Source organism: Macaca thibetana, chromosome 2 (genome assembly GCF_024542745.1).
Source record: "Macaca thibetana thibetana isolate TM-01 chromosome 2, ASM2454274v1, whole genome shotgun sequence".
NCBI lineage: Eukaryota > Metazoa > Chordata > Mammalia > Primates > Cercopithecidae > Macaca > Macaca thibetana.
The window spans coordinates 149,066,843-149,093,041 of NC_065579.1; the positions used below are offsets into that span (position 1 = coordinate 149,066,843).

At 40.0% G+C, this 26,199-nt stretch overlaps 1 protein-coding gene across 1 annotated transcript in view; it reads left to right on the forward strand.

Moving 5' to 3' along the window:
- Nucleotides 1–26,199, forward strand: part of SNX4 (sorting nexin 4) — a 77,601-nt gene that overhangs the window by 30,025 nt on the left and 21,377 nt on the right. Inside the window, exons 6-9 of the mRNA XM_050781728.1 lie at nucleotides 953–1,008; nucleotides 11,151–11,223; nucleotides 14,704–14,765; nucleotides 24,002–24,067. Coding sequence (XP_050637685.1) covers nucleotides 953–1,008; nucleotides 11,151–11,223; nucleotides 14,704–14,765; nucleotides 24,002–24,067 — 257 coding nt within the window. The remainder of the gene's footprint in view (nucleotides 1–952; nucleotides 1,009–11,150; nucleotides 11,224–14,703; nucleotides 14,766–24,001; nucleotides 24,068–26,199) is intronic.

A 26,199-nucleotide genomic window follows, 5' to 3' on the forward strand; every position in this document is an offset into this window, starting at 1 on the left:
TTATTTAGTATTTATCTCTCTGTTTCTTCTTTGAGAGTAATTATCTAGAAATAAGTGAATAAAATAGTTAAAAAGTTGTGTTGTCTGACAACATTTTCTGCTAGCTAGAAAGTAATAGCTGTCATCTAGCTCATTTTATTTAGTAGAGTGTTACTTAGTACATGTATTTCTATATTCTTTCTTCTAAAATATAGATTGTGAAAATGAGAAAAACCAATGTACATTTGCTTTGGATTCCATCTGAGAACTACCCTCAGTAGATGCAGACTCTAAAGCAGTAGTTTCTTTTTTGAAATGGAGTCTCTCTGTCGCCCAGGCTGGAGTGCAGTGGCATGGTCTCAGCTCACTGCAACCTCTGCCTCCCAGGTTGAAGTGACTCTCCTGCCTCAGCCTCCCAAGTAGCTGGGATTACAGGCACGTGCCACCACACCCAGCTAATTTTTTTGTATTTTTAGTAGAGTCGAGGTTTATCCTTATTGGCCAGGCTGGTCTCAACCTCCTGACCTCAAGTGATCCTCCTGTCTCGGCCTCCCAAAGTGCTGGGATTACAGGCATGAGTCACTGTGCCCGGCCATTAAAGCAGTAGTTTCATTTAGTTTATATATACAGATCATTGCTTTTCTTGGCTTAGAGAAAAACTACTGTTTTCACATGACCTCTTCCGAATTCTAATAATGCATTGCTATATGCCTGTTCGTGTATTGGTTGGTGTGTACAGTTGTTTTACTTTGGTACCATTGAATGCCTTGTATTCAGTCTATTTTATAGTATGTTTTTGTAGTGTTTTCAAAAATAATTACTAAGCTTTTTTTTAGGCATGTTTAATGTGTTTACAACAATTGATATGAAGAAAACTGTACTTGAGCATCTTAATTCTAAAGGGAAAGTAAAATTGTTTGAATTTTATACCCTGAAATGTAATTGTATTAAGTGAACAAATTATTTTTTCCAGGCAGACTCCAGGTTAAAAGCGCTTAATGCAACATTCAGAGTGAAAAACCCAGACAAGTAAGGTTTTGTTTTAATAACAATTACAATGTTGTTTTGAATGGTGCCTATCAGTCTATTTAATTTTTCATTTCTGAATGTATGCACTTTATTTGCTAAATATTTTACATATTCACATTTAGTGAAATCCTTTTCAAGTTTAAAACTGAATTTGAAATTTGATAACTTGATTGGGGGTATGATTGTGACTGAAGTTTTATAAAATTAAACCATTGCTTTTTTCTAGAAGAGTTTATTAAGTGTTGTTGCAGATATCAGAAAAATGAGAAAAGTAATTTTAATTTTATAGTTTTCCTTATATGATTTTGCTTGTTGAATATGCATGGCTCAAGATAAGAAAATTATATACTTTTTACATATACTTAATAATGAACCATCTAGTTTGTATACCAAGAAAATTTCACAAAGGTGTATGACAAATACTTGATTTTATTAATATCAGCTAGTGTTTGTGAGAGCATTTCCATATTAAAAGAAACCAGTGTATTCAGAAATTACTTAACATGGGGTGAGACCTATGTATTTAAGATTTTGGTTTTGCTTAATCTTTAAATGTGGTGGATAATTCAAACTCTATGGACCTTTACTTGGCAATTTGGTTCAGTTAGAGTTTTTTAGCTGGATATGTGCTTAGGCAGATGAGGCTTTTTTGTTTTGCAGGACCAAATTTATGAAGTCTGTTAGAATTTCTCTAGTGAATCCTTCCGCACTAATTTCTACATTGTGTAAATTCTTACCAGACAAAGGCGAGGTCTGCATGTTTTGATGACCTATTATGCCTGACTTTATAAACCATAACATATTAACAAAATGCCCCTGATTTTTCATATAAATTTTTAATATAAAATCTAAATGAATATTTTTAAATTTTGGTAATTAGGAGGTTGTGATGGTAACTTGATTTTTTAAATTTTAGTTTTAATTTTTTTTATTTTTTGAGACAGAGTCTTGCTCTGTCGCCCAGGCTGGAGTGTAGTGGCGTGATCCCTGCTCACTGCAACCTCGGCCTCCCAGGTTCAAACAATTATCCTGCCTCAGCCTCCCGAGTGGCTAGGATTATAGGCACCCCCCACAACGCTCAGCTAATTTTTGTATTTTAGTAGAGATGGAGTTTTGCCATGTGTTAGGCAGGCTGGTCTCAAACTCCTGACCTCAGGCGATCCACCCGCCTTGGCCTCCCAAAGTTCTGGGATTACAGGTGTGAGCTACCATGCCTGGCCTTTTTCTTTCTTTTTTTTTTTTAATAGACTATTTTTTAGAGCAGTTATAGGTTTAGTAGAGTTAGCAACATTGAGCAGAGTATACAGAGAATTCCCATATACCTTCTCTTCCACACCCCTCCCCACTGACCTGTCAGAGCCTCCCTAACTATCAGCATCCCACACCAGAGAGCTGTGTTTGTTGCGGTTGGTGAACCTACATTGAAACAGCGTTATCAGCAAAGACCATCATTTACGTCAGGGTTCACGCTTGGTGTCGGGCAGTTTTTGAGTTTGGACAAATGGGTAATAACATGTACCCACCATTATCATTTTATACAGAATACTATTACTGTCCTAAAAATCCTCTCTGCTGCCCCTGTTCATCTCCTTCCTCAACTCCTGGCAACCACTGATCTTTTTATTATCGCCATAGTTTTTTTTTTTTTTTTTTTTAGAATGTCACATCATATACAGTATGTAAACATTGAGATTGGCTTCTTTCACTTAATTTGCATCTATGGTTCCATTGAGGTTTTTAATAAGTATTATACTAACATGCATGGTATATAAGAGATGTTCTCTAGATTAAGAACTAAAATTATAAGTGACTCTGAAAAAAAGCTCTGGAAAACTTAGTAAGCTAAATGTATGACTTTGGTGGCTGTACATCCATTAGAGAATCATTTTTGATTGATATTTTGATAATATTTTTGATTAATACTAATATTTTGTCAATTAGTATTTTTTGGTTGAATGGAAAATATTCTGTCAATTGAATGTTTTTCCTCCCTTTTCTGACCCAGCCAGGTTTTCTGAACTGCTGAATTTTATTTACGATCCATATTGTTTGCATAATTTTAAGTTTAATATGACCAATAATGTCACCAAGGCAGTTCTTTTGCCCTTATGTTCTTGTTAAAGTGTATAATTGCTGTATAATTAGTAATAAGATTTGTTAGTCTTAAATTCTGGATAACTGTGTATATTGGTCATTGTTGTATCAGATTCTTAATATGTAGAATCTCTTTTATAGATCTAGCTGTTCCAATAGATTATTTTTATATTCTTATTAAAATATATTACTAAAATAGTTTTGTTATTTCCTAAAATTCAGAAAACCAGAAAGATTGTTTTAGAGGGATTACCAAAATGATTCTTCTAGTACTTGCTTCATTCATGTTTATCTTTCCCCAAACTAGACTGTTAAGAGCCGTGAGTGGGAGGGCCTGGAGTCTTCTGCTTTTATGTGGCCTTAGGTACCCTGTAAATGCTTTCTTTTGCATATTGGATTGTGTGTGTGTACATAGATATGTACACACACACGTATATACATATATATACACACATATATATGTATTTTTTGTTTGTTTGTTTGTTTGTTTTTTGAGACAGAGCCTCGCTCTGTCCCCAGGCTGGAGTGCAGTGGCGCGATCTTAGCTCACTACAAGCTCTGCCTCCCAGGTTCACACCATTCTCCTGCCTCAGCCTCCCGAGGAGCTGGGATTACAGGCGCCCGCCACCATGCCCGGCTAATTTTTTGTATTTTTAGTAGAGACAGGGTTTCACTGTATTAGACAGGATGGTCTCGGTCTCCTGACCTCATGATCCACCTGCCTTGGCCTCCCAAAATGACATGTATATATTTTTTTTGAGATGCGGTCTCACTATGTTGTTCAGGCCGGTCTGGAATTGCTGGGCTCAGCAATGCCCCCCGCCTCAGCCTCTTGAATAGCTGGAACTACAGGTGGATGCCACTGTGCCCAGCTTGTATATGTTTCTTAAAAGAGGTATGCCCAAAGTCTATCTCCATTTATTGAGCATCTTATATTGTTGCAAATAAACTAAACCTGCTAAGTCAAAATCTAGGTGGTAAACTGACCAGATTATATAAGTAACATATTCTTTTTTTTTTTTTTTTGGAGACGGAGTCTCGCTCTCTTGCCAAGGCTGGAGTGCAGTGGCGCAGTCTTGGCTCACTGCAAGCTCTGACCCCCAGGTTCACACCATTCTCCTGCCTCAGCCTCCTGAGTAGCTGGGACTACAGGCACCCACCACCATGCCTGGCAATCTACTGTCTGTTGTAGAAATAAGCAACACTAACCACTCATGTACTGTGCTACACTGCATAGTAGAAGTTTCATCTAATGTGGCCAGTTTTTCTTGGTTGGAAAAAATCTATGTGACTTTAGTTAACTCATATATAAAATAGTTTTTTCTTTTAAAAGAAAACTAGTTAGATAATTGAGGCTATGATTTGTTCAGGTTATTCCTCGAGCTTCCAAATATCAGGTTATATCATTTTCTTATGCTGAGTTTGGGGCAGGAAGTATGGATAGAGAGAAATCTATATAGTGAGTTTTCTTCAAGGAGCTCAAGGTACATCGTATTAAGAATGCTTACAGAGGCCAGGCACGGTGGCTCACGCCTGTAATCCCAGCACTTTGAGAGGCCAAGGTGGGTGGATCATGAGGTCAGGAATTCGAGATCAGCCTGGCCAACATGGTGAAACCCCGTCTCTACTAAAAATACAAAAATTAGATGGGTGTGGTGGGGCAGGCCTGTAATCCCAGCTACTCAGAAGGCTGAGGCGGGAGAATTGCTTGAACCCGAGAGGCGGAGGTTGCAGTGAGCCGAGATCATGCCACTGCACTCCAGCCTGGGCAACAGAGCAACATTCCGTCTCAAAAAAAAAAAAAAAAAAGAATGCTTACAGATAGGGAGGCAAGAACCAAAGTGTAGAAACTAGAAGAGGAGGGTGGGGAGTGGACTGTCATTTATGATTTCTAACAATCACTCAGACTAGTGTTTCTTTTCTTTCAGGGCTTTATCTTCGGTAATAGTTGCACAAGTTGTAAAGGAGCATAAGACAATCTGTATGGCTTGATTTACTTTCAGTATAATAGCTAGGTAGAGAAAACTACAACCATATGCAAATATGAAATCCAAATAAGGCTGGGCGCAGTGGCTTACGTCTCTAATCCCAGCACTTGGGAGGCCAAGGCAGGCGGATCACTTGAGGCCAGGAGTTCAAGACCAGCCTGACCAACATAGTGAAACCCTGTCTCTCTAAAACTACAAAAATTAGCCAGTCTTGGTGGCACATGCCTGTAATCCCAGCTATTTGCGGGGCTGAGGCACGAGAATAACTTGAACTGGGGAGGTGGAGGCTGCAGTGAGTCGAGATTATGCCACTGCACTCCAGCCTGGGTGACAGAGTGAGACTCTGTCTAATAAAAAAAAGAAAGCCATGTAAAATAGATAAGTTATACCCCAAGCTATGTTTTTGCCTTTGTTGTTGTTTTTGAGACAAAGTCTTGCTCTGTTATCCAGGCTGGAGTGCAGTGGCATGATCTCAACTTACTGTAGCCTCCACCTCCCAGGCTCAAATGATCCTCCCACCTCAGCCTCCCAAGTAGCTGAGACTACAGTCAAGCACCCCCATGCCTAGCTAGTTTTTTGTTTTGTTTTGTTTTGTTTTTTCTTTTTTGTTTTTTTTGGAGATGGAGTCTCTCTCGCTAAGCTGGAGTGCAGTGGCATGACCTTGGCTCACTGCAACCTCTGCCTCCCAGGTTCAAGCAATTCTCTCTGCCTCAGCCTCTCAAATAGCTGGGATTACAGGCGCCCACCACCACACCTGGCTAATTTTTCTATTTTTAGTAGAGACGGGGTTTCACCATGTTGGCCAGGCTGGTCTCCTACTCCTGACCTCAGGTGATCCACTCGGCCTGGCTGTTTTTTTTTACTTTTTGTAGAGACAGGGTCTCACCGGCTCAGGCTGGTCTCAAGTGATCCTCCTACCTTGGCCTCCCAAAATGCTGGGATTACATATGTGAGCCACTGCACCTAGCCATGTTTTTGCCTTTGAGATTGGAGAGAAGCATTCTCAAAAAGCCTTGATGGAGGGTCTTTTCAACGTGAGTCTTGAGAAATGGATGAGATCTGATTAGGAGAGGCACCTGTCCAGGCTTACTTACTAAAAGTATGTTAAAGAATATGGAGAATAAGGCCAGACATGGTAGCTCACACCTGTAATCCCAGCACTTCGAGAGGCCAAGGTAGGCAGATCACTTGAGGTCAGAAGATTGAGACCAGCCTGGCCAAGATGGTGAAACCCTGTCTTTACTAAAGGTACAAAAATTAACCCGGCCTGGTGGCACATGCCTGTAGGCCCAGCTACTTGGGAGGCTGAAATGGGAGAATCACTTGAACTCAGGGGTCAGAGGTTGCAGTGAGCCAAGATCGTGCCACTGCACTCCAGGCTGGGTGACGGAGCTAGACCCCGTCTCAAAAAACAGAATATGGAAGATAAAGGGAAACATAAAGCCTATAATGGCAATAGATATACTTTGAGGAGAATAGAAAATATGGCTAATTCAGGCCATAGGACATACTGGATTTGAATATAGACAGCCTCAAACTACAGTCTTTTTTTTTTTTTTTTTTTTTTTTTTTGAGACGGAGTCTCACTCTGTCGCCCAGGCTGGAGTGCAGTGGCCGGATCTCAGCTCACTGCAAGCTCCGCTTCCCGGGTTCACGCCATTCTCCTGCCTCAGCCTCCCGAGTAGCTGGGACTACAGGCGCCCGCCGCCTCGCCCGGCTAGTTTTTTGTATTTTTTTAGTAGACACGGGGTTTCACCGGGTTAGCCAGGATGGTCTCGATCTCCTGACCTCGTGATCCACCCGTCTCGGCCTCCCAAAGTGCTGGGATTACAGGCTTGAGCCACCGCGCCCGGCCTATAGTCTTATCAGAATCTGCATTTACATGTTCATTTTTGCATACCTCGAAGACAGGAATTTTGTATACTTAGTATTTCGGGGGGAAGTTTTATGTCACCATCTTCCTAGTACGGACTGTCCTCTTTTTAAACTCCCTGCCCTCTTTTTAAACTCCCTGCTTTCCAGTGAAACTGCAACATTCTGACGTTATATATGATTTTTAGTCTTTAATATTTCTCTAAGAACACCTAATCATTTATGATAAGATTCCTCATTTTAATATGCAGACATTCTAGAATTTGACTTGGGCTAAGAAGTTATACCCTCATTTTCAGAAAATTAATTCCTTAATTCCTTTATTTCTTTTTTTATTTTTTAATTTTTTTAAATTTTTGAGACAGAGTCTTGCTGTGTCACCCAGGCTGGAGTGCAGTGGCACGATCTAGGCTCACTGCAAGCTCCGCCCCCCGGGTTCACGCCATTCTCCTGCCTCAGCCTCCCAAGTAGCTGGGATTACAGGCGCCCGCCACCACACCCGGCTAATTTTTTGTATTTTTAGTTGAGACGGAGTTTCACTGTGTTAGCCAGGATGGTCTCGATCTCCTGACCTCATGATCCACCCACCTCGGCCTCCCAAAGTGCTGGGATTACAGGCGTGAGCCACTGTGCTCGGCTCCTTTATTTCTTAAGCATACATTATTATCTAAAACTTGATGAATTTTTCACTCTTCACCTTTAGGTCCTCTGATTTCCCAGTAATTGTGATTTTTTTCAAAGGTGCACATCTGTCTCTGTCCCCTAGGTGTTTAGAATCTTTTAGCCCTGACTTTCTGGTGATGTTTTCACCTGGGGATGATTTGTGTTGTCACTCCTCTCCCCGAACAAGAGATTGTGCCAATGTGTTAATCAAACAGAGAAACTGTAGTATGCCTTATATGTTCTGTGACCAAAGGTATTAAGACCTTTCAACTCCAGGAACCTCTGCTTCACCTAATTTAAGTGTTCTGGGGCTTACTGTTTATATTCTTATACATTTCTCATATCCAGATATGACAGCTAAGAATTTTGTAGTCATGCCAGATCCCGAGTATGGAAGCCGACAAAGAAACGTTTTTAGGGCACCTAATGAGTTCTGGAGAAGCTCCAGAAGACCTGATCTTTAAGAATTTCTAGCTCCTGGGACCCAGCACTAGAAGATCTGATCAAAGAGTTTAGCAAAGTATTAGCCTCTTGAAACTTAAATTCAAATCATAAAACTTCTAAGGGAAAATTATACCAGCTCAGTTGTAACTGGCTCTACATAAAGAACACCACTGATAGTTATCTGAGATTTTATGTAAATATATATAAAATATATATTTATATATAAATTTAATTTTATTTAAATAAAAATGTTTTGGAGTACATAATATATTCTTATGGTTAACCAGATATATATGTAGATTGATAAGTATGGAAAAGTTGTACAGTGAAAAGTCTCATTCCTGTTCCTCTCTATCCGTTTCCCCTCCCCAGAGAGTAATACCTTTTTAGTTTTTAGGTTTATATTCCTTCAAAGTTTTATCCTACAAATGCAAGTGTACATTTTCCACCTTCCATCTTGGATATAAAAAGGGAGATTTGTACTCCCCTTAATTGGGAGCCCATCTTGCCAGCTCTTTTATCCCTGAATTATTTTCCTTGCTGAAAAACACTGCCTTGAGGGAGTAAGAGCAGTTAAGTATTTTATCTAATGATTTGATGTCCTCCACCTCACCACTGCCTCTTTATTTAAATGAACCTACTATATAGTAACTGAATACTTGGGGTCTGTGAAAAGTTGTTTAAGCCACATTACAGAGTTTGGACTTTGTCTCAGGATCAGTGGATAACCTCTGCAGTAGAAAGCTGCTTAAAAGCAAGGGGGTGGTATAGATTTGGATTTTGGAAGATCATCCAAGCAGAATGGACAGTAGATTAGAGGAGTGTGGGAGTGGGCTAAGAGGCCAATCAGGAGGACTGGTGAGAGATGATGATGCTAATCTGAATTTAGGGCATTGGCAGAGAGGCCAGAGAAAAGTGAGTGTATTGGGGCAATGTTTAGGAGATAGAATCAACAGACTGGGCAATTAGTGGAATGTATGGGGTGAAGGAGAGAAAGAAATACAGATGGCACTCAGGTTTCATTCTTCAGAGTGCAAGGGGGAGCACAAGGGAAAGAGATTTTGTGGAGTAGTGGAACATAGGCTGAGCTTTGGCTATGTAAGCAAGCACAAATGTGTACTAAATCCGGAGTTAGGAGAGATTTGGGCTGATGATAGAAATTTGGAATCCAGCAATATGTAGATCATAATCGTGAAGCTTTGTGAATGACAAGTCACATAGGAATGTGTAGATTGAAAGATTGATTGGAAGATAGCTGAGGACCTAGGACTGGACCTTGAAGAATGTCAGCACTTTAAGGGTGTTTTCAAAGTATAACCACCTGAGGTCAGCTGGGCATAGTGATGCCCATCTGTAGTCTCAGCTGTTTGGGAGGCTGAGGCAGGTGGGTCAAGGGCTGCAGTGAGCTAGGATCAAGCCACTGCACTCCAACCTGGGTGACACAGTGCTGGGCCTTTAAAAACAAAAAAAAACAAGAAAAAAAAAATAAAGTGTAACCTGAGGACTACCAGCGTGTGAATCCTGTGGATGTGAATCCTGTGGATGAGCTATAAAATTCAGATTCAGATTCCTGAGTCCCAAGAGGACCTTGGGGTATTCACATCCCTCTGAGAGACCATCAGTCGTGCTTTTAAGAAACATTTTGGTGGGGCGCAGTGGCTCACGCTTGTAATCCCAGCACTTTGGAAGGCCGAGGCAGGTGATCACCTGAAGTTGGGAGTTCAAGACCAGCCTGACCAACATTGAGAAACTAAAAATACAAAATTACTAAAAATACAAAATTAGCTGGGTGTGGTGGCACATGCCTGTAATCCCAGATACTCAGGAGGCTGAGGCAGGAGAATTGCTTGAACCCGGGAGGTGGAGGTTGCGGTGAGCCAAGATCACGCCATTGCACTCCAGCTGGGACAACAAGAGTGAAACTCCATTTCAAAAAAAAAAGATTTCAGGAATTTTTTGCACACCACAGTTGGAGATGTAAGAGATGGGTGAAGGAAGTGAGTACTACAAAAGAAGCTTCAGGAGTGACCAGAGAGAGAGTGACATGACATAAAAGGAAAGCCATGAGAAAAATAACACTGACAAGGAAACAGATCTTTGAGAAGGAGGATGGTATCAGCTGTTGCATTGCCAAAAGGATCAAGTAAGAGGAGAACTAAAATGGATCATTGAATATTACAACATGAAAATAGTTGGTGACTTTGTCAGGAATATTTCCCTACTATATAGTGCTGGAGGCAGAAGCTAGATTCTCATAGGCTGTGCAGTGAATGGGAATGGAAGAAGTGGTTATTGCTGGGGAAGTGATGCCTTGTGAAAGCTTGGCTATAAAAGGGGTAGATATTGACAGGGTGTTAATAGCTGGGTGTGTTGTCAAGGGAGTGTGTATTTTAATCTGTGAGAGACCTGAGTTAATTGATATGCTAGTGAGAAGAAGCTTATAGAGATAGGAAGTTAGGAAATAGGAATATGGGTTGTAGCTGGAATGGAATCTAGAGCGTTAGATGGGAAGAAATCCTAATGGGAGGGAAAAAATGATGTAGATATGGGGAAGTGTGTAAGTTGTTTGGCAGGAGGTGAAGGTGGGAGTTGTTCCCATCTGATGGCTTTTGTTTATCTGTGAAGGGGTTGTTGGGGGAGTGACAGGTGGTGCATCAGAAGTGTTTGCTTCTTATGGAAAATGGCAGTTAATAGATGAGGGAAGCAAATTACTTGAGCAGAATTAAGATTGAGATTAGAGACCATGAGTTTATGATTGCACCGTAATGTGTCTTTTAGCTCCTTAAAGTTTTTCCTGTTTTGTATTTTCAAAGTAATTTTTTCATACCAACAGATTTTTTTCTGTATCTCAGTTCCACGAGGTAAATTATGAAGTGTGATATCTTGACTTTCAAAATATCAAAAGAAAGTATCATTTTATTTTAGATTTTTTTGGATTTATATTGATATGTAAATGTTTAAGGCCAGCATATGTTTAAATAGAATCAGCTTTGTTATTCTCGGGAACTACTGTTTTTACTTTCAGTTTTTGAGTGCTTGTTTTCATTTGAAAAACGATTTTTTATTTGTTTCCTGTTTCAGGAGATTTACTGACCTTAAGCACTATAGTGATGAACTACAGTCTGTCATCTCACATCTTCTTCGTGTCAGAGCTGTAAGTGATCCCCAAAAGCTTTTTGATGCACATTTATAAGGAAGTGCTTCTCATTTAATCATTATGTTTTTAAGTAATGGGTGGTATTTATCATGAATACCTGATTTTTGCATTTGAATTTAATATGTTCATCCTCTAAACTGCACTTTTTAAAAAAATGTGAAATGGTTTCTGTTATAAACAACTCAAAGAATTTTGGCCTGTTTTCTCCATGGTTTGTAATAGAATAGTTGTTTCAGATGTTGTCAAAAGGCCTGCCGTTTCAGTGCTGGAATGTGAATATGTGTAGGATTTTAGATCTACATATCGTGTTCTTTCATGTTTTTTTTAGAGGTCTGTGAAATAGTTTATAGATTTTAGGCCATCCTGTGTCTGTGCTCTTAAATTCTACCAAATAAACTAATTTTAGATAATAGTCTGCCATGACAAAAGGGGCTAGAAATCAAGGAATAATAATTATACTTAACCATATAGTTCGGCTGTAATAGGCAAGGAGGAAAATACTTTTCAGTAAATTAATGTACCTGGAAAATGTACCATCCACTCTGGTCCCTTGTGGTAACCTAGAGGGAACCTTAGAACATGCCTGTGCCAAAGGCTTTGAAAGAGACTAGGATACCAGGTAAGGTCACATTTTATGCTGATTGGAATCTGTAATCCTCTTTTTCATTATTATTACTTTTTTTTTTTTTTTTTTTTTTTTTTTTGAGACAGAGTCTTGCTCTGTCACCCAGGCTGGAGTGCAGTGGCACAATCTCAGCTCACTGTAACCTCCGCTTCCGGGGTTCAAGCAATTCTCCTGCTTCAGCCTCCTGAGTAGCTGGGATTACGGGCATGTGGCACCATGCCCAGCTATTTTTGTATTTTTAGTAGAGATGGGGTTTCACCACGTTGACAAGGCTGGTCTCCAACTCCTGGCCTCAAGTGATCTGCCCACCTCAGCCTCCCTAAGTGCTGGGATTATAGGCATGAGCCACTGCGCGCCTGGCCAGAATCCTCTTGAAATGAAATATGTTGCCTGGAATTTATTTTAATGAGTCTACCAATGAGCAGTGGAGAGCGGGGGCAGTTTTAGAAGAAATGAGTTTGGCCATATAATTATCATTGAAGCTGGGTGTTGGGAAATGGAGGTATATCCTTCTGTTCTATATGCTTTTTGTATGTTTCAAGATTTCCATGACAGTACAGAAAAAATAGAATAAAAAAATTCTTCTGAAGATCTTATATTGTTTTGATCTCCAGTTTAACTGTTCAAGAGTATCATTGGACTCTTTGAATAAATTATAAGATACCTTCTCATAAAAGAAAAGTTACCGGTGATAATTATTAGGCTACAGTCAAGAACTGGGTGTTAGAAAAGACTGTGGATTAATGAGATAAAATTTCTGGACCTTTGGTTGCCTTGAAATTACCCAGACAAATTAGGCATTAGTTCTTGTGGGAGGTGCGGATGGGGACAAACATTCAGAGAATCTGCATTGTACACATTACTTCTAGTTTTTTTTTCTGAAGTGGTTTTTCAGCAACTTCTCTTCGTCTCTTCCATGCTTCCTAGTAGAGGATGAATGCTCAGCTTCTAGGAAGGAGGTTTGGTATTTGAAAGTACAGGGGTCTAGAAAAGTTAGTGTTAGAATGACATTTTCCATCATATATTCTCTGGAATGCTAACCCTGTAAGATGTTCCTACTGCAAATCGTATCTGCCTTGAGCAGTCATGATTCTTATGTGATGTTAAAGGTCTAAAAAGTCCTACAGAAAAAAACCTGTTGAATTTTATTGTCTCGATGTTTTCCAACCTTACTTGATGATGGAAGCACTTAAAAAGAAAGAAGAACATTCAATACTGCACAGAATGCTCAAAAAGTACTTGGGGGCTAGGCACAGTGGCTCATACCTGTAATCCCAGCACTTTGGGAGGCCAAGGTGGGCGGATCACTTGAGGTCAGGAGTTTGAGACCAGCCTGACCAGCATGGTGAAACCCTGTTTCTACTAAAAATACAAAAACTAGCTGGGTGTGGTCGTGCACGCCTGTAATCCCTGCTACTCGGGAGACTGAGGTGGGATAATTGGTTGAACCCAGAAGGCAGAGGTTGCAGTGAGCCGAGATCGTGCCACTATGCTGTAGCCTGGGAGACAGAGTGAGACTGTCTCAAGATAATAATAATAAGAAGAAGAAGGAAGTGACATCCTAGAGAAATTAGTTTAGAGGTCTGGGGACAACCTGTAAGAGTTTCAAGTAGAAATAGGACTGACTATGAGCTTTGTCCCGGAAGCTGGTTCCAGCACAGGGGCCAGCGTCTTTTTCTGAAGGCCAGATAGCAGGTGTTTTCAGCTTTGTTAGCTTTATGGTTTCTGTTGCATCTGTTCAGGTCCACTGTGAGTCTGACTGTGCTCCAGTGAGACTCTATTTACAAAACAAGCGGCAGACCTGTAGTGTGTGGACCCCAGTCTAGTGGGTATGTGTCTCCTCAGAGCAGGCCAACGATAGATGGAAAATATTTTATGATCCTCACACACCTACTTGAAGTATTTGCAGTGGCGGTTCTGTCACTGTAAGGGGAGATCTTGAAAGGGTTGATTTGTTCTGTCATTAATGCCTAATTCCTCATACTCGTGTTTGAGTAAGGAATCAGGGAGATAATTTATCCTTAGAATTTATACTTAGAACCTGTATACCAGAAATTTTTTCTAGAGCTTTTTGTAGGATGAACTTTTGGTCTTCCAGTTCATTTTCATAATGCTTTGGGGGAACATAAAGCAAATTAATTACCAAATTGAGGTTTTGTTTTAACTTGTAAAATTTCTGTGAATGACTAGGCAGTACACATTTCATTTCAGTGATGTAAATTGTAATTCTGTTGTTATTAAAATAATGTGTTCATTGGTTAGGAGTTATCTTTTGACAAAGTAGCATAGTTGCATATATTCAGCATTTATATATAAAACTGTATCTCAATAGAATTGAAAATACATCCTTTCCCTTGGTTAATTCCACTTTGGGAATTTTATTATAAGGAAACAGTCTGAAGGAAAAAGCCTTATTCTCAGAGATAACTTTTTATAATACTGAAAAATTAAGAATAACTGAATGCCAATAAGATTATTCAACAAGGAATGCTTGTATATTTTATACACTACTTAGTGGAATTTATGTAGCTATTTATAGTGGTATTTATTAAAGATAATACTAACCTGATGGGTAAGCATATTACCACTGTTGCTGTAGGCAATTTAAAAACAGTAATTAAAAACTTTGCAGAAAAAGAAGTATGAAAGTATAAGATATGATAAATATGGTAAGAGCACTGGTTTTAGTTTTAGGGGGATGGGATTTTCGGAGATTACTAATTTTCTTTTTTCTGTTTCCAAGTTTATTGTACTAAGCATGTTTTTTGTTTTTTGGGGTTTTTTTTTTTTTTTTTTTTGGATGAGGATATAACTTTGACCTAAAATCAATTTCTATTAAATATTTATTTCAGAGAGTAGCAGATCGACTCTATGGTGTATATAAAGTACATGGGAATTATGGGCGAGTTTTCAGGTAAGCATCATACAAACTTTAAAAATAAACAATTAGCTTTTTGCCTAAAAACAATAATTCTTGAAAATTTATGAGTCTGGAGAGAAGATTATTTCTTTTTTTTGTTTGTTTTTGTTTTTGTTTTTTTGAGACGGAGTTTCTCTCTTGTCATCCAGGCTGATGCAATGATGTGATCTCGGAAGCCCTGCTTCCTGGGCTCAAGCGATTCTCCTGCCTCAGCCTCCCCAGTAGCTGAGATTACAGGCATGTGCCACAACACCGGGCTAATTTTATATTTTTAGTAGAGGTGGGGTTTCACCATGTTGGTCAGGCTGGTCTCGAACTCCTGACCTCAGGTAATCCGCCCACCTCAGCCTCCCAAAGTGCTGGGATTACAGGCGTGAGCCACTGTGCCCAGCGTGAGAAGATTATTTTTTTTCAAATAATGTCCTTTAATAGTGGTTTTCAAGGCTTTCATTTCAAAGCCTTTCTTTAAATAAAAATTAGTGAGAATTTTCAATATATTGATCAGATGAAAAGTAAAACTCTGATTGAAGCAGGGGTTGCAGCCTTTTGCTTTCTTGACAGAATGCCCAAGAATATTCCATTGGAAATTACTGGGTTACAGAATTAGTGATTTTTCTCTTTCTTTCTTTTTGTCATTTTATAATTTACAAAGACTTTTGCAGAGTGAGTTTTGTAGTCTTAGGTTAACTTTAGTGATAATTAGTATATTTGTTTATATGACTTGCATATTTTGGTTATTTTTGAACCACTTTTTTTTTTTTTATACTTTAAGTTCTAGGGTAAGAACCACTTTCTTTTGTGAATTTTCATATGTGTTCATTATTTTGGTTGTGACATTTTAGAAGTTATTATCTAGATCTTTTTATAAGAAAAATATTCTTGCAAATGTTCCATTATAAGTCCTTTTGATGGAGTTAATTTAAAATATGGCTTATTTTACATTTTTAATTGGATCATACATTCAAGTAGGGCAAAATTCAAAAGGAATAAAAGCTTATACAGTGAAAAGTCTCAGCCAGGTGTGGTTGCTCATGCTTGTAATCCCAGGACTTTGGGAAGCCACAGCAGGAGGATGGCTTGAGGCCAGGAGTTCAAGACCAGCCTGGGCAATATAGTGAGCCCCCATCTCTACAGAAAATTTTAAAAATTAACTGGGCATGTTGGCGTGCACCTGTGGTCCCAGCTGCTTGGAAGGCTGAGGTGGGAAGACCACTCAAGCCCAGGAGGTTGAGGCTACAGTGAATAGTGATGGTGTTACCACACTCCAGCCTGGGCAGCAGAGCAAGACCCTGTCTCAAAAAGAAAAAAGAAAAGTCTCCTCATCCCTGTCTGCCAACTATTCTGGTCTCCTGCTCTGACATAACTAATATCACTTTCTTAGTTTCTTGTATCCTTCTAGTAAAAAAAATAGCACTGTTAATGGAATATATTAGCATACAAACAAATGCATTTTTCCTTTCTTTAAAGTGAAAGGGGAGGCTGGGTATAGGGGTTCACGCCTGTAATCCCAACACTTTGAGAGGCTGGGGTGGGCAGATTGCTTGAGTCCAGAAGTTTGAGACTAGCCTGGGCAATATGACAAAACCCCATCCCTACAAACAGTACAAAAATTAGCTGGGCATGGTAGCACGTACCTGTGGTCTCAGCTACTTGGGAGGCTGAGGTTGGAGGATCACTTGAGCCTAGGGGGGTTGAAACAGCCCAGGCTGGATGACAGAAACCCTGTCTCAAAAAAAACAAAACAAAACAAAAAAACAGAAAAAAAGAAAGAAAAGGGAGCATATTGTATACATTACATTGTTCATTTGCTTTACCTTGCTTCCTCTCGCCCCACCTTTCTTTTTTTAAAAATAGAGACAGGGTTTTGCTATGTTGCCCAGGCTGGTCTCGAATTCCTGGGCTCAAGAGATCCTCCTGCCTCAGCCTCCCAAAGTGCTGGGATTGCAAGCATGAGCTACCACATCTGGCCTTTCCTATTTTGTTTTTTGTGTGGAAACAGACTCTCACTCTGTCGCTTAGGCTGGAGTATAGTGGTGCAATCTCAAATCACTGCAACCTCTGCCTCCTGGTTCAGGCGATTCTCCTGCCTCAGCCTCCCAAGTAGCTGGGATTACAGGTGCATGCTACCACAGCCAGCTACGTTTTGTACGTTTTGTGTTTTTAGTAGATAACAGGATTTCACCATGGTGGCCAGGCTGGTCTCGAACTCCTGACCTCAAGTGATCTGCCTGCCTCAGCCTCCCAAAGTGCTGGGATTACAGGCGTGAGCCACTGCATCCAGCCTGGTTTTTGTTTTGGGTTTTTTTTTTTTAAATGGAGTCTTGTTCTGTCGCCCAGGCTGGAATGCAGTGGCACAATGTCAGCTCACTACAACCTCCGCCTCCTGGTTTCAAGCAATTCTCTGCCTCAGCCTCCTGAGTAGCTGGGATTACAGGCACCCGCCACCACACCTGGGCTTTTTTCTTTTTTTTTGTATTTTGGTGGAGATGGGATTTCACCCTGTTGACCAGGCTGGTCTTGAACTCCTGACCTCATGATCCACCCGCCTTGGCCTCCTAAAATGCTGGCTTTACAGGCGTGAGCCACCGCACCTGTTTTTTCTTGTTGTTGTTAATACAGGGTCTCACTTTGTCACCGAGGCTGGAGTGCAGCCGTGTGGTCTTGGCTCACTGCAACCTCTGCCTCTCAGGCTCTAGTGAACCTCCTGCCTCAGCCCCCCGAGGAGCTGGGACTACAGGCACACACCACCATGCCCTGCTACTTTTTGTATTTTTTGCAGAAATGGGACTTTACTATGTTGCCTGGCGTGGTGGCTCATGCCTGTAATCCCAGGACTTTGGGATGCCAAGGCGGGTGGATCACATGAGGTCAGGAGTTCGAGACCAGCCTGGCTAACATGGTGAAACCCTGTCTCTACTAAAAATAAAAAAATTAGTCAGGCATGGTGGTGGGGTCCTACAATCCCAGCTAATCAGGAGACTAAGGCAGGAAAATTGCTTGAACCCAGGAGGTGAAGGTTGCAGTGAGCTGAGATCACGCCAGTGCACTCCAGCCTGGGTGGCAGAGTGAGACTCCATCTCAAAAAATAAAAAAATTTTTTCTCAGGTGGTGGGTTCTAGGTGGGGAAAAAAATTCTCATTTCTTCTGTATTTTGTGGCTTCATAAATTTTTGATTCATCTGTAATTTATTTGAATGTAAGATGTAAGATAGAGATTTAAATTTAATTCATTTATTAGAGTAATAGATCATCCATATGTCTTTGGTTGATCAATATATTAAAATTAAATGCAAGTTGAGACAGATCAGGGTTATATGACATTTTTTAATTAAAAGACGCTTATTGATATTATAAAAATGTAAACTCTTCATAACTAGGACTGGGAGTGTATGAAAACGTGGTCAAATGTGGCCGGGCACGGTGGCTCACGCCTGTAATCCCAGCACTTTGGGAGGCCGAGACGGGCGGATCACGAGGTCAGGAGATCGAGACCATCCTGGCTAACACGGTGAAACCCCGTCTCTACTAAAAAATATAAAAACTAGCCGGGCGAGGTGGCGGGCGCCTATAGTCCCAGCTACTCGGGAGGCTGAGGCAGGAGAATGGCGTGAACCCGGGAGGCGGAGCTTGCAGTGAGCTGAGATCCGGCCACCGCACTCCAGCCTGGGTGACAGAGCGAGACTCCGTCTCAAAAAAAAAAAAAAAAAAAAAAAAAAAAAAAAAAGAAAACATGGTCAAATGTAAAAGAATAGTGTAATGGGAAGAAAGACAAATAGTATTATACTTTTTGAAGTCTACCTCATGCTATCTGACTTAACATTGATTTTAAATTTATGCATGAGTCATCTCTAATTTTTAGTATTACTCAAACTGGAACCCAATTAAACTTGGGAACAATGCTTATTTAAAAACAAAAATTATATCCCATAGGAGACATGGGGGGGAGAATTAACATAAACTAAACGTTCTCAAAGGTAGCACGTTTATTATAGTTAATAAATAAACTTTTTAATTAATTTGAGAGGCAGGTAGACAAAAGATCAATTGGTTGAATCAAACTTTAAAGAAAATTATTTGCATTAATGCCACACGATAAATATTGTACAGGTTTTTTTTTTTGCCAGCTTAATAAAAGAAAGCCACTTTACATTTAAAAAATTTCATGAGGCTGGGTGTGGTGGCCTGTAATCCCAGCACTTTGGGAGGCCAAGGAAGGAGGATCGCTTGAGGCCAAGAGTTCAAGACAAGCCTTGGCAACATAGCAAGACCCCATCTCTACAAAAATAACTAAAAAATTAGGCGTGGTGGCACATGCCTGTAGTCCTAGCTACTTGGGAGGCTAAGGCGGGAGGAACACTTGAGCCCAGGAGTTCGAGGTTATAGCAAGCTGTGATCACACCACTGCACTCCAGCCCAGGTGACAGAGCAACACCCTGTCTCTCTAAAAAATAAAAACAAAAATAAATAAATAAAAACATTTTATGAAAACTGAGCCAGAAAGACCAGAGGTGGTTGAGGTAATTTAATCAAGACCCAAACTAGAGCGGTTGCCAGTGAAGAATGAGGAGGCCTAAATGATAGACTTACCAATGGATTTTTTTCAGTCATTCAGCGCACAGTAACTGAGCTTCTGTTACCATGGTAGGTGCTAAGAATACCAAGATTTAATTTAGGGCAGCTGAGTGCCTAGGAGGATTGTGATAGAGAATGTAGGTGGAATGGTGGGTTTGAGGGATGAGTTTGAGGGTTCTCTTGTGGATAAATTGCATTCTAAAGATTTTTATTAAGCAGTTAGAAATTTGGATCAGGAATTTAAGAAGCTAGTGAGAATATGAGTTATATATACAAAGTGTCCTTACAAAGTGATTTTTTTTTAAACATAGGGTTAGTTGATAATATTAGAGGGTTAGAGCAAGTCTACAGGAGACTCAAGGGCCAAGCCTTAGGGAATATCTGTGTTCAGGGATCAGGCAAGAAATTGATGAGGAACCTGAAGTATGCAAAGTCAAGCAAGTGAAGGGAACACTTCAGTAAGGCTTGGAGTTACACTATAGAGAAATTGAATTTAGTCCAGGCATGGTGGCTCACGCCTATAATCCCAGCACTTTGAGAGGCCGAGGCAGGCAGATCACTTGAGGTCATGAGTTCAAGACCAGCCTGGCCAACATGGTGTTACCTCATCTCTACTAAAAATATAAACATTTAGCCAGGTGTGTTGGTGTGCCTGTAATCCCAGCTACTTGGGAGGCTGAGGCAGGAGAATCGCCTGAACTGGGATGCAGAGGTTGCAGTGAGCCAAGATTGTGCCGCTGCACTCCAGCCTGGGTGACAGAGCAAGACTCCATCTCAAAAAAAAAAAAAAAGAGAAATTGAGTTTAGATGAGAAGGGGGAGAATGGGTAAGTACATCTTTGGTGTTAATTTGGAAAGCAGTTTAAGTGGTATGATGTTATGTCCTAGTGATCCTAGGAATAAGAGGAAAGGATTAAGGAAGGAAAGACAGTAAGTTATTGATTAGTCTTTTAAGAAAGTCCCTACCCATGGATGTGAAGATGGCAACAGTAGACACCGGGAACTGCTAGAGCGGGGAGGGAGGGTGGGAGGGGACAAGGGTTGAGAAACTAACTACTGGGCACTGTGCTCACTATGTGGGTGATGGGCTCATTTGTATCTGAAATCTCCGCACCATCCAGTGTACACATGTAACAAACCTGCACATGTACTCCCTGAGTCTAAAATAAAAGTTGAAATTATTTTTTTCAAAAGTCCCTGAGGAGAAAGCTGAACTGTGGTTATTTTTGAAGGGGAGTAGGGCTTTTTTGAGGGGGCTGAGCCTGGGGCTGGGGAGGGATGGTGGACAGGGGAGGGATAGGAGCGTGGACGAGGGAGAAGGTAGGGAAAGCACAGAGCTGTCTTAAGGCAGGGGAGAGGTGAGTTGTAGAAGGCGCCATGAAGTGGGTGTCTTTTTTGAGAACAAATCTGTGTAATTGTGTGGTTGTGGGGATTGAGGGGAATGACATTGGGCAGTCTGTCTCAAACAGTGCAGAGAATTCTCTTTTGCGGGGGTTGGAGAGAGGGGTGCCGATAATACTTAAACTTGTCCTACTGCAAAACCTCCTTTCCCTTCCTTCATCAATTCACAGGGCATTGGCCACAAGCAGCTGTACCAAGTGCAGGAACTCTCTGAAGTCTTGAGTTTTATCAATTCGTGCAAAATCTACATTGTATGGATACTTTAATATTTATTTTTAAAAGTTTATTTTCCCCCAGTAATGTTTAAGTAAAATTTATTCTTCAGAAAGAGTGTGCCATGTCTATTATATGGCTTCTGATATCCCTGGTGAAAACATCCCAGCCTGAGAAGCACTGATGAAGGCATCACTTAGGAATGTGGAAAGGATTGCTGAGCAGCGCCAGTTTGTGGGAGATGGTTTTTATCTTTTCAGTGTTGCTGACCTATAAGAGTAATGAAAAAATTCAAAAGTTGGGGGCCACGTAATCGGAAAAAACCTTAATTTGTTCTTTGGTTCTTTGGAGAGAGGAAGAAATACAAAGCTGGTTTTATCAGCTTTTTTTTCTTAATTGAAATTTTTTCAAGATATTCCTTAAGTAATTTTTGTAAAATTATGGCAGTTGGAGGTTGGAGTGAGAGAATGGACTGAGAAAAAAGACTGATCTGTGAGTGGAAAAGAACTGACATGAAGCGACACATGTGAGAAATGAGCAGGAATTAGCCTTTCAGAGAAGAAACGCGGAAGATTTTGTAGTATGATCATGGTGCTGCTGCTGTTATGTTTGTTTTGTTTGTTTGTTCATTTAAGTAGAGGAGTTTATTTTGTGCTCTTACATCCCTAGGCCTTTTGCAGCCTCCTTCCCCTATTAATAGCCCCTGACCCAATTTAGGATAAGCCTAAAAAAGGGCTATTCCCTATAGGGGCTTACAGTACTAGTTTCATGTTCAGACAGGAACTTTCAGATCCACCTGTGCAGAAATGGACTAAATACATAGGTGGGGTTCACTCTGCAAAAGACTTAGAGAAGAGGGGGAAAGAATTTTAAGTACCAATAACTATGCATTTATAAGCTGATGAAAGCAGTCAGGAGCTAATAGCCTAAAAATGTTGTGTTCTGTTAATTGAACATTTTAAAATATTCATCTTAATTCATAGGTTATGAATCCATATGGAAGCAACCAAAAGTAACTGTCTCTCCCAGATTTAGTGTTACAGTTCCTTTCAAGAGATTCCAGGAAAATATACAAATTTCTTTCAAAAAGCCATGTGCAAAGGTACACCAACTTGTTATGTACCTCAAAGCTCAAAGACACAAAGATGTACTTGTGTTTAATGATTCTATACTTTAATTTTTAATTTTTTAGTTATATGCATGGTAAGTGGGTGAAAAGCTCTTTTTTTTTTTTTTTTTTTTTGAGACAGAGCTTTGCTCTTGTTGCCCAGGCTGGAGTGCAATGGTGCGATCTTGGCTCACCACAACCTCTGCCTCCCGGGTTCAAACGATTCTCCCGCCTCAGCCTCTCGAGTAGCTGGGATTACAGGCATGCAACACCATGCCTGGCTAACTTTGTATTTTTAGTAGAGATGGGGTTTCTCCATGTTGGTCAGGCTGGTCTCGAACTCCCGACCTCAGGTGATCCGCCCTCTTTGGCCTCCCAGAGTGCTGGGATTATAGGCGTGAGCCACTGTGCCCGGCTGAAAAGCTCTTTTGACTGAGACAACAAAAAAAGTTAAGTTGGGACTGGTAGATAGAGGACTCTGTTGGAGGTTGATTCTAGGCTCAGCTCTGTCTCTGATCAGCTGCCTGACTTTGAGTAAACTGTGTTAGGTTTCTGGGCCTGAGTGTCTATTCTTAATTGTTGGGGTAGATGAGGACAGTGATTTTCAAACCTTTTTTTAGCGTGGAACTCTTGTTTAAACAAAGTTTCATACAGAAATATAAACAAATAGAACCTATTTCCACAGACCTGTTTGGGGCTAGAGATTTTATCCTCGATGAACACCAGACTGGGTTACTAAATTTAGCTCTAAACTTTTCTTTTTGTTGTAATTAATAATATTTTTCATTCCTGTCCAAAATCTTGACTCTTAGGCCTTCTTGGAGTCTTTTCCTTTTTTTTATTTAATGGGGCTACAAAATACTAGAGCAACCTTGGTGGTTTTTTAGTTGGAGTTCTAGATCCAAGAGGTGAGGGTGGACTTCAGGTTGTCTGAAGTCTCTGAAATTGTATACAAAATTGTGTGTGTGTGTGTGTGTTTTTAACTTTTTAGGGAAAAGATACATAGTTTTCATCTATACTAAGAGTATATGTAATACTATTTTATTTTTTATGATATGTTGGAATTGAAGATGTTTATTATACATTCTTTAAATAGCAGAAAAATTGGAAACAACCTGTATAGCCAGGAAAATGGTTAAAAAGATTGTGAGTTGCCATTTAAAGTGATGTTTAGAACAAATTATTTTAATAGTATGGGAAAATACTATTTAAAAAAAGCATGATACAAACTTACATATACCATTTGATCTCAGCCACTTTACACAAATAAAAAGACTGGAAGGAGGTATATCAAAGTATGTTATCTCGTGGCATTTGGGATTATAGATTTATTTTCCCAGTTTACTCTAATAAGCATATATAACTTCCATAAAAAGATTTTTAATGTAAAGCATTTCACAGAAATGACAACAAAATTATCTGTGGCTCTAGTAGCTTTCTTGTGTAATATGATTATTATTATTAAACTTTACTCTGCATCTACTGTTTCTATACAGTTGTCTTTTTCTGTTACCTACTAGAACAGTGGCTTGTAGTCAGGTGTGTTCATCAGAGCTATACATGGAGTATTTAAAAATGTACATGTCTCACTCTATCCCCACAGCTTCTGATTAAGTAGATCAAGAGTAGGGCCAGCATCCATATTTTTTAAAAGCTTTACAAATGATTTAAGTCAGCCCCCTAACTGAGAATGTTACCTATAACCAGCAGCTGTTTTGTATGATACTTACCTTACACTTAGCAGCAAGCATCAGCCTTTGAAGCCTTCACTTACATTTAGTTGTTAAGGGGAAACAGCATATTTGAGTTATAGAAAACAAACCCAAATATGGGTACTATACATTATTTTAAAGCTAGCTAGACAAGAATCTTGAAAAGAGTCCATTTAATACTATTCCATATCTCTAATGCATGTTGCTTTTATCTTTTACTCCCTAGTGAATGGAGTGCCATAGAAAAAGAAATGGGTGATGGACTGCAGAGTGCTGGTCATCATATGGATGTGTAAGTACCTCCAGAACTTTTATGAAGCCCGAGGTGAAGTCCTGTAGTGAAGCGTTAGTGATTCTTCTATTCTTCTGTTTTTATGAAGTTTGCTGGCATTTGTATTGTGCTCTATGTGTACATATCCGACTTAAATTTATCTCAGGAATGCAAAGTTAGTTTAACATTTGAAAATCAGTCTAATTTATATTTTAACAGAATGAAGATGAAAACATTGAAGGTATGTTCATTTCAATAAATGTAGAAAAAGCATTTGACGAATTTTAACACCCATTTACAGTAAAAAGTCTCATCAACTAGGGATAAAAGGGAATTTTCTCAGTCTAAAATTTATAGCCAATATTGTACTTAATAGTGAAATATTGAGGCTTTCTCCTAAGGTCAAGAAAAAGGCAAGGTTGTTTGCTCTCCCCGCTTTTAGTAAACGTTGTACTGGAGGCCCTGCTCAGTATAGTGAGACAAGAAAATTAAATAAGAGGCCTAAATATTAGGAAGAAGCAAAACTATATTTTCAGTAGACAAGGTCTTTTACTCAGAAAACCATAAACAATCAACCAAAAACATTGTAGAACTAACAACTGATTTTTTTTTTAAGAGACTGGGTCTCATTCTGCTGCGCAGGCTAGAGTGCATTGGTACAGTCACGGCTCACTGCAGCTTCAACCTTCTGGGCTCAAGCACGCCTCCCACCTCAGCCTCCCAAGTAGCTAGGACTGCAGGTGATGCCACCACGCCTGGCGAATTATTTTTATTTTTTTGTAGAGACAGAGTGTTGCTATGTTGCCCAGGTTGATCTTGGACTCTTGGCCTTAAGCAGTCCTCCTGCCTTGGCCTCCCAAAGTGCTGGTATTACAGGCATGAGCTGCTGTTCCCAGATTGAATTAAAAAAATTTTTTTTTTCTTTTTTTAGAGATGGGGTCTTGCTGTGTTTCCCAGGCTGGTCTCAGACTTCTGGCCTCGGGATTCTCCCATCACAACCTCCCAAAGTGCTGGGATTAGCAGCGGGAACCACCACACCTGGCCAACAACTGAATTAATTTTATTTTTTCCAGCTTCTATTATGGGTTCAGGGGGTACACATGCAGGTTTGTAAATTGCCTGACGTGGGGGTTTGGTGTACAGATCATTTCATTACCCAGTAAGCTTAGTACCCGAGAGGAGGTTTTTCGAATCTCACCCTCCTCCTAACCTCCACCCTTAAGTAGGCGTTGGTATCTGTTGTTCTCTTCTTTGTATCCACGTGTACTGAATGTTTAGCTCCCACTTATAAGTGAGAATGTGTGATACTTGGTTTTTTGTTCCTGTGTTAATTCACTTGGGATAATGGCCTCCAGCTGCGTGCATGTTGCTGCATCCATATTGCTGCGTCTGTTCTTTTATTTGGCTATGTAGTATTCCATGGTATACATGTACCACAGTTTCTTTATCCAGTCCACCGTTCACGGCATTTAGGTTGATTCCATGTCTTTACTATTGTGAATACTGTGGCAGTGAACATAGGCATGCATGTATCCTTATGGTAGAATAATTTATATTTTGGGGGATATAGACCCAGAACTGGGAGATTGCTGGGTTGAATGGTACTTCTACTTTAAGTTCTTTGAGAAATCTCTAGACTGCTTTTCACAGTGGCTGAACTAATTTACTTTCCCAACAACAGTGTTCCTCTTTCTCTGCAACCTTGCCAGCATATTATTTTTTGACCTTTTAGTAATAACCATTCTGGCCAGGTGCAGTGGCTCACGCCTGTAATCCCAGCACTTTAGAAGGCTGAGGTGGGCAGATCTCTTGAGCCTAGGAGTTCAAGACCAGCCTGGGAAACATAGCAAGAACATGTCTCTATTATTCATGTTAAAAAAATAAATAATAATAACCATTCTAGTGTGAGATGGTATCTCATTGTGGTTTTGATTTTCATTTCTTTAATGATTAATGATGTAGAGTATTTTTTTATATGTTGGCACACATATATGTCTTCTGTTGAGAAGTATCTGTTCATGTCCTTCCCCCACTCCTTTATTTTTATTTTTGTTTTTATTTTTTCTGTGACGGAGTCTCTCTGTCACCCAGGCTGGAGTGCAGTGGCGCAATCTCGGCTCACTGCAATGTCTGCCTCCCAGGTTCAAGCAATT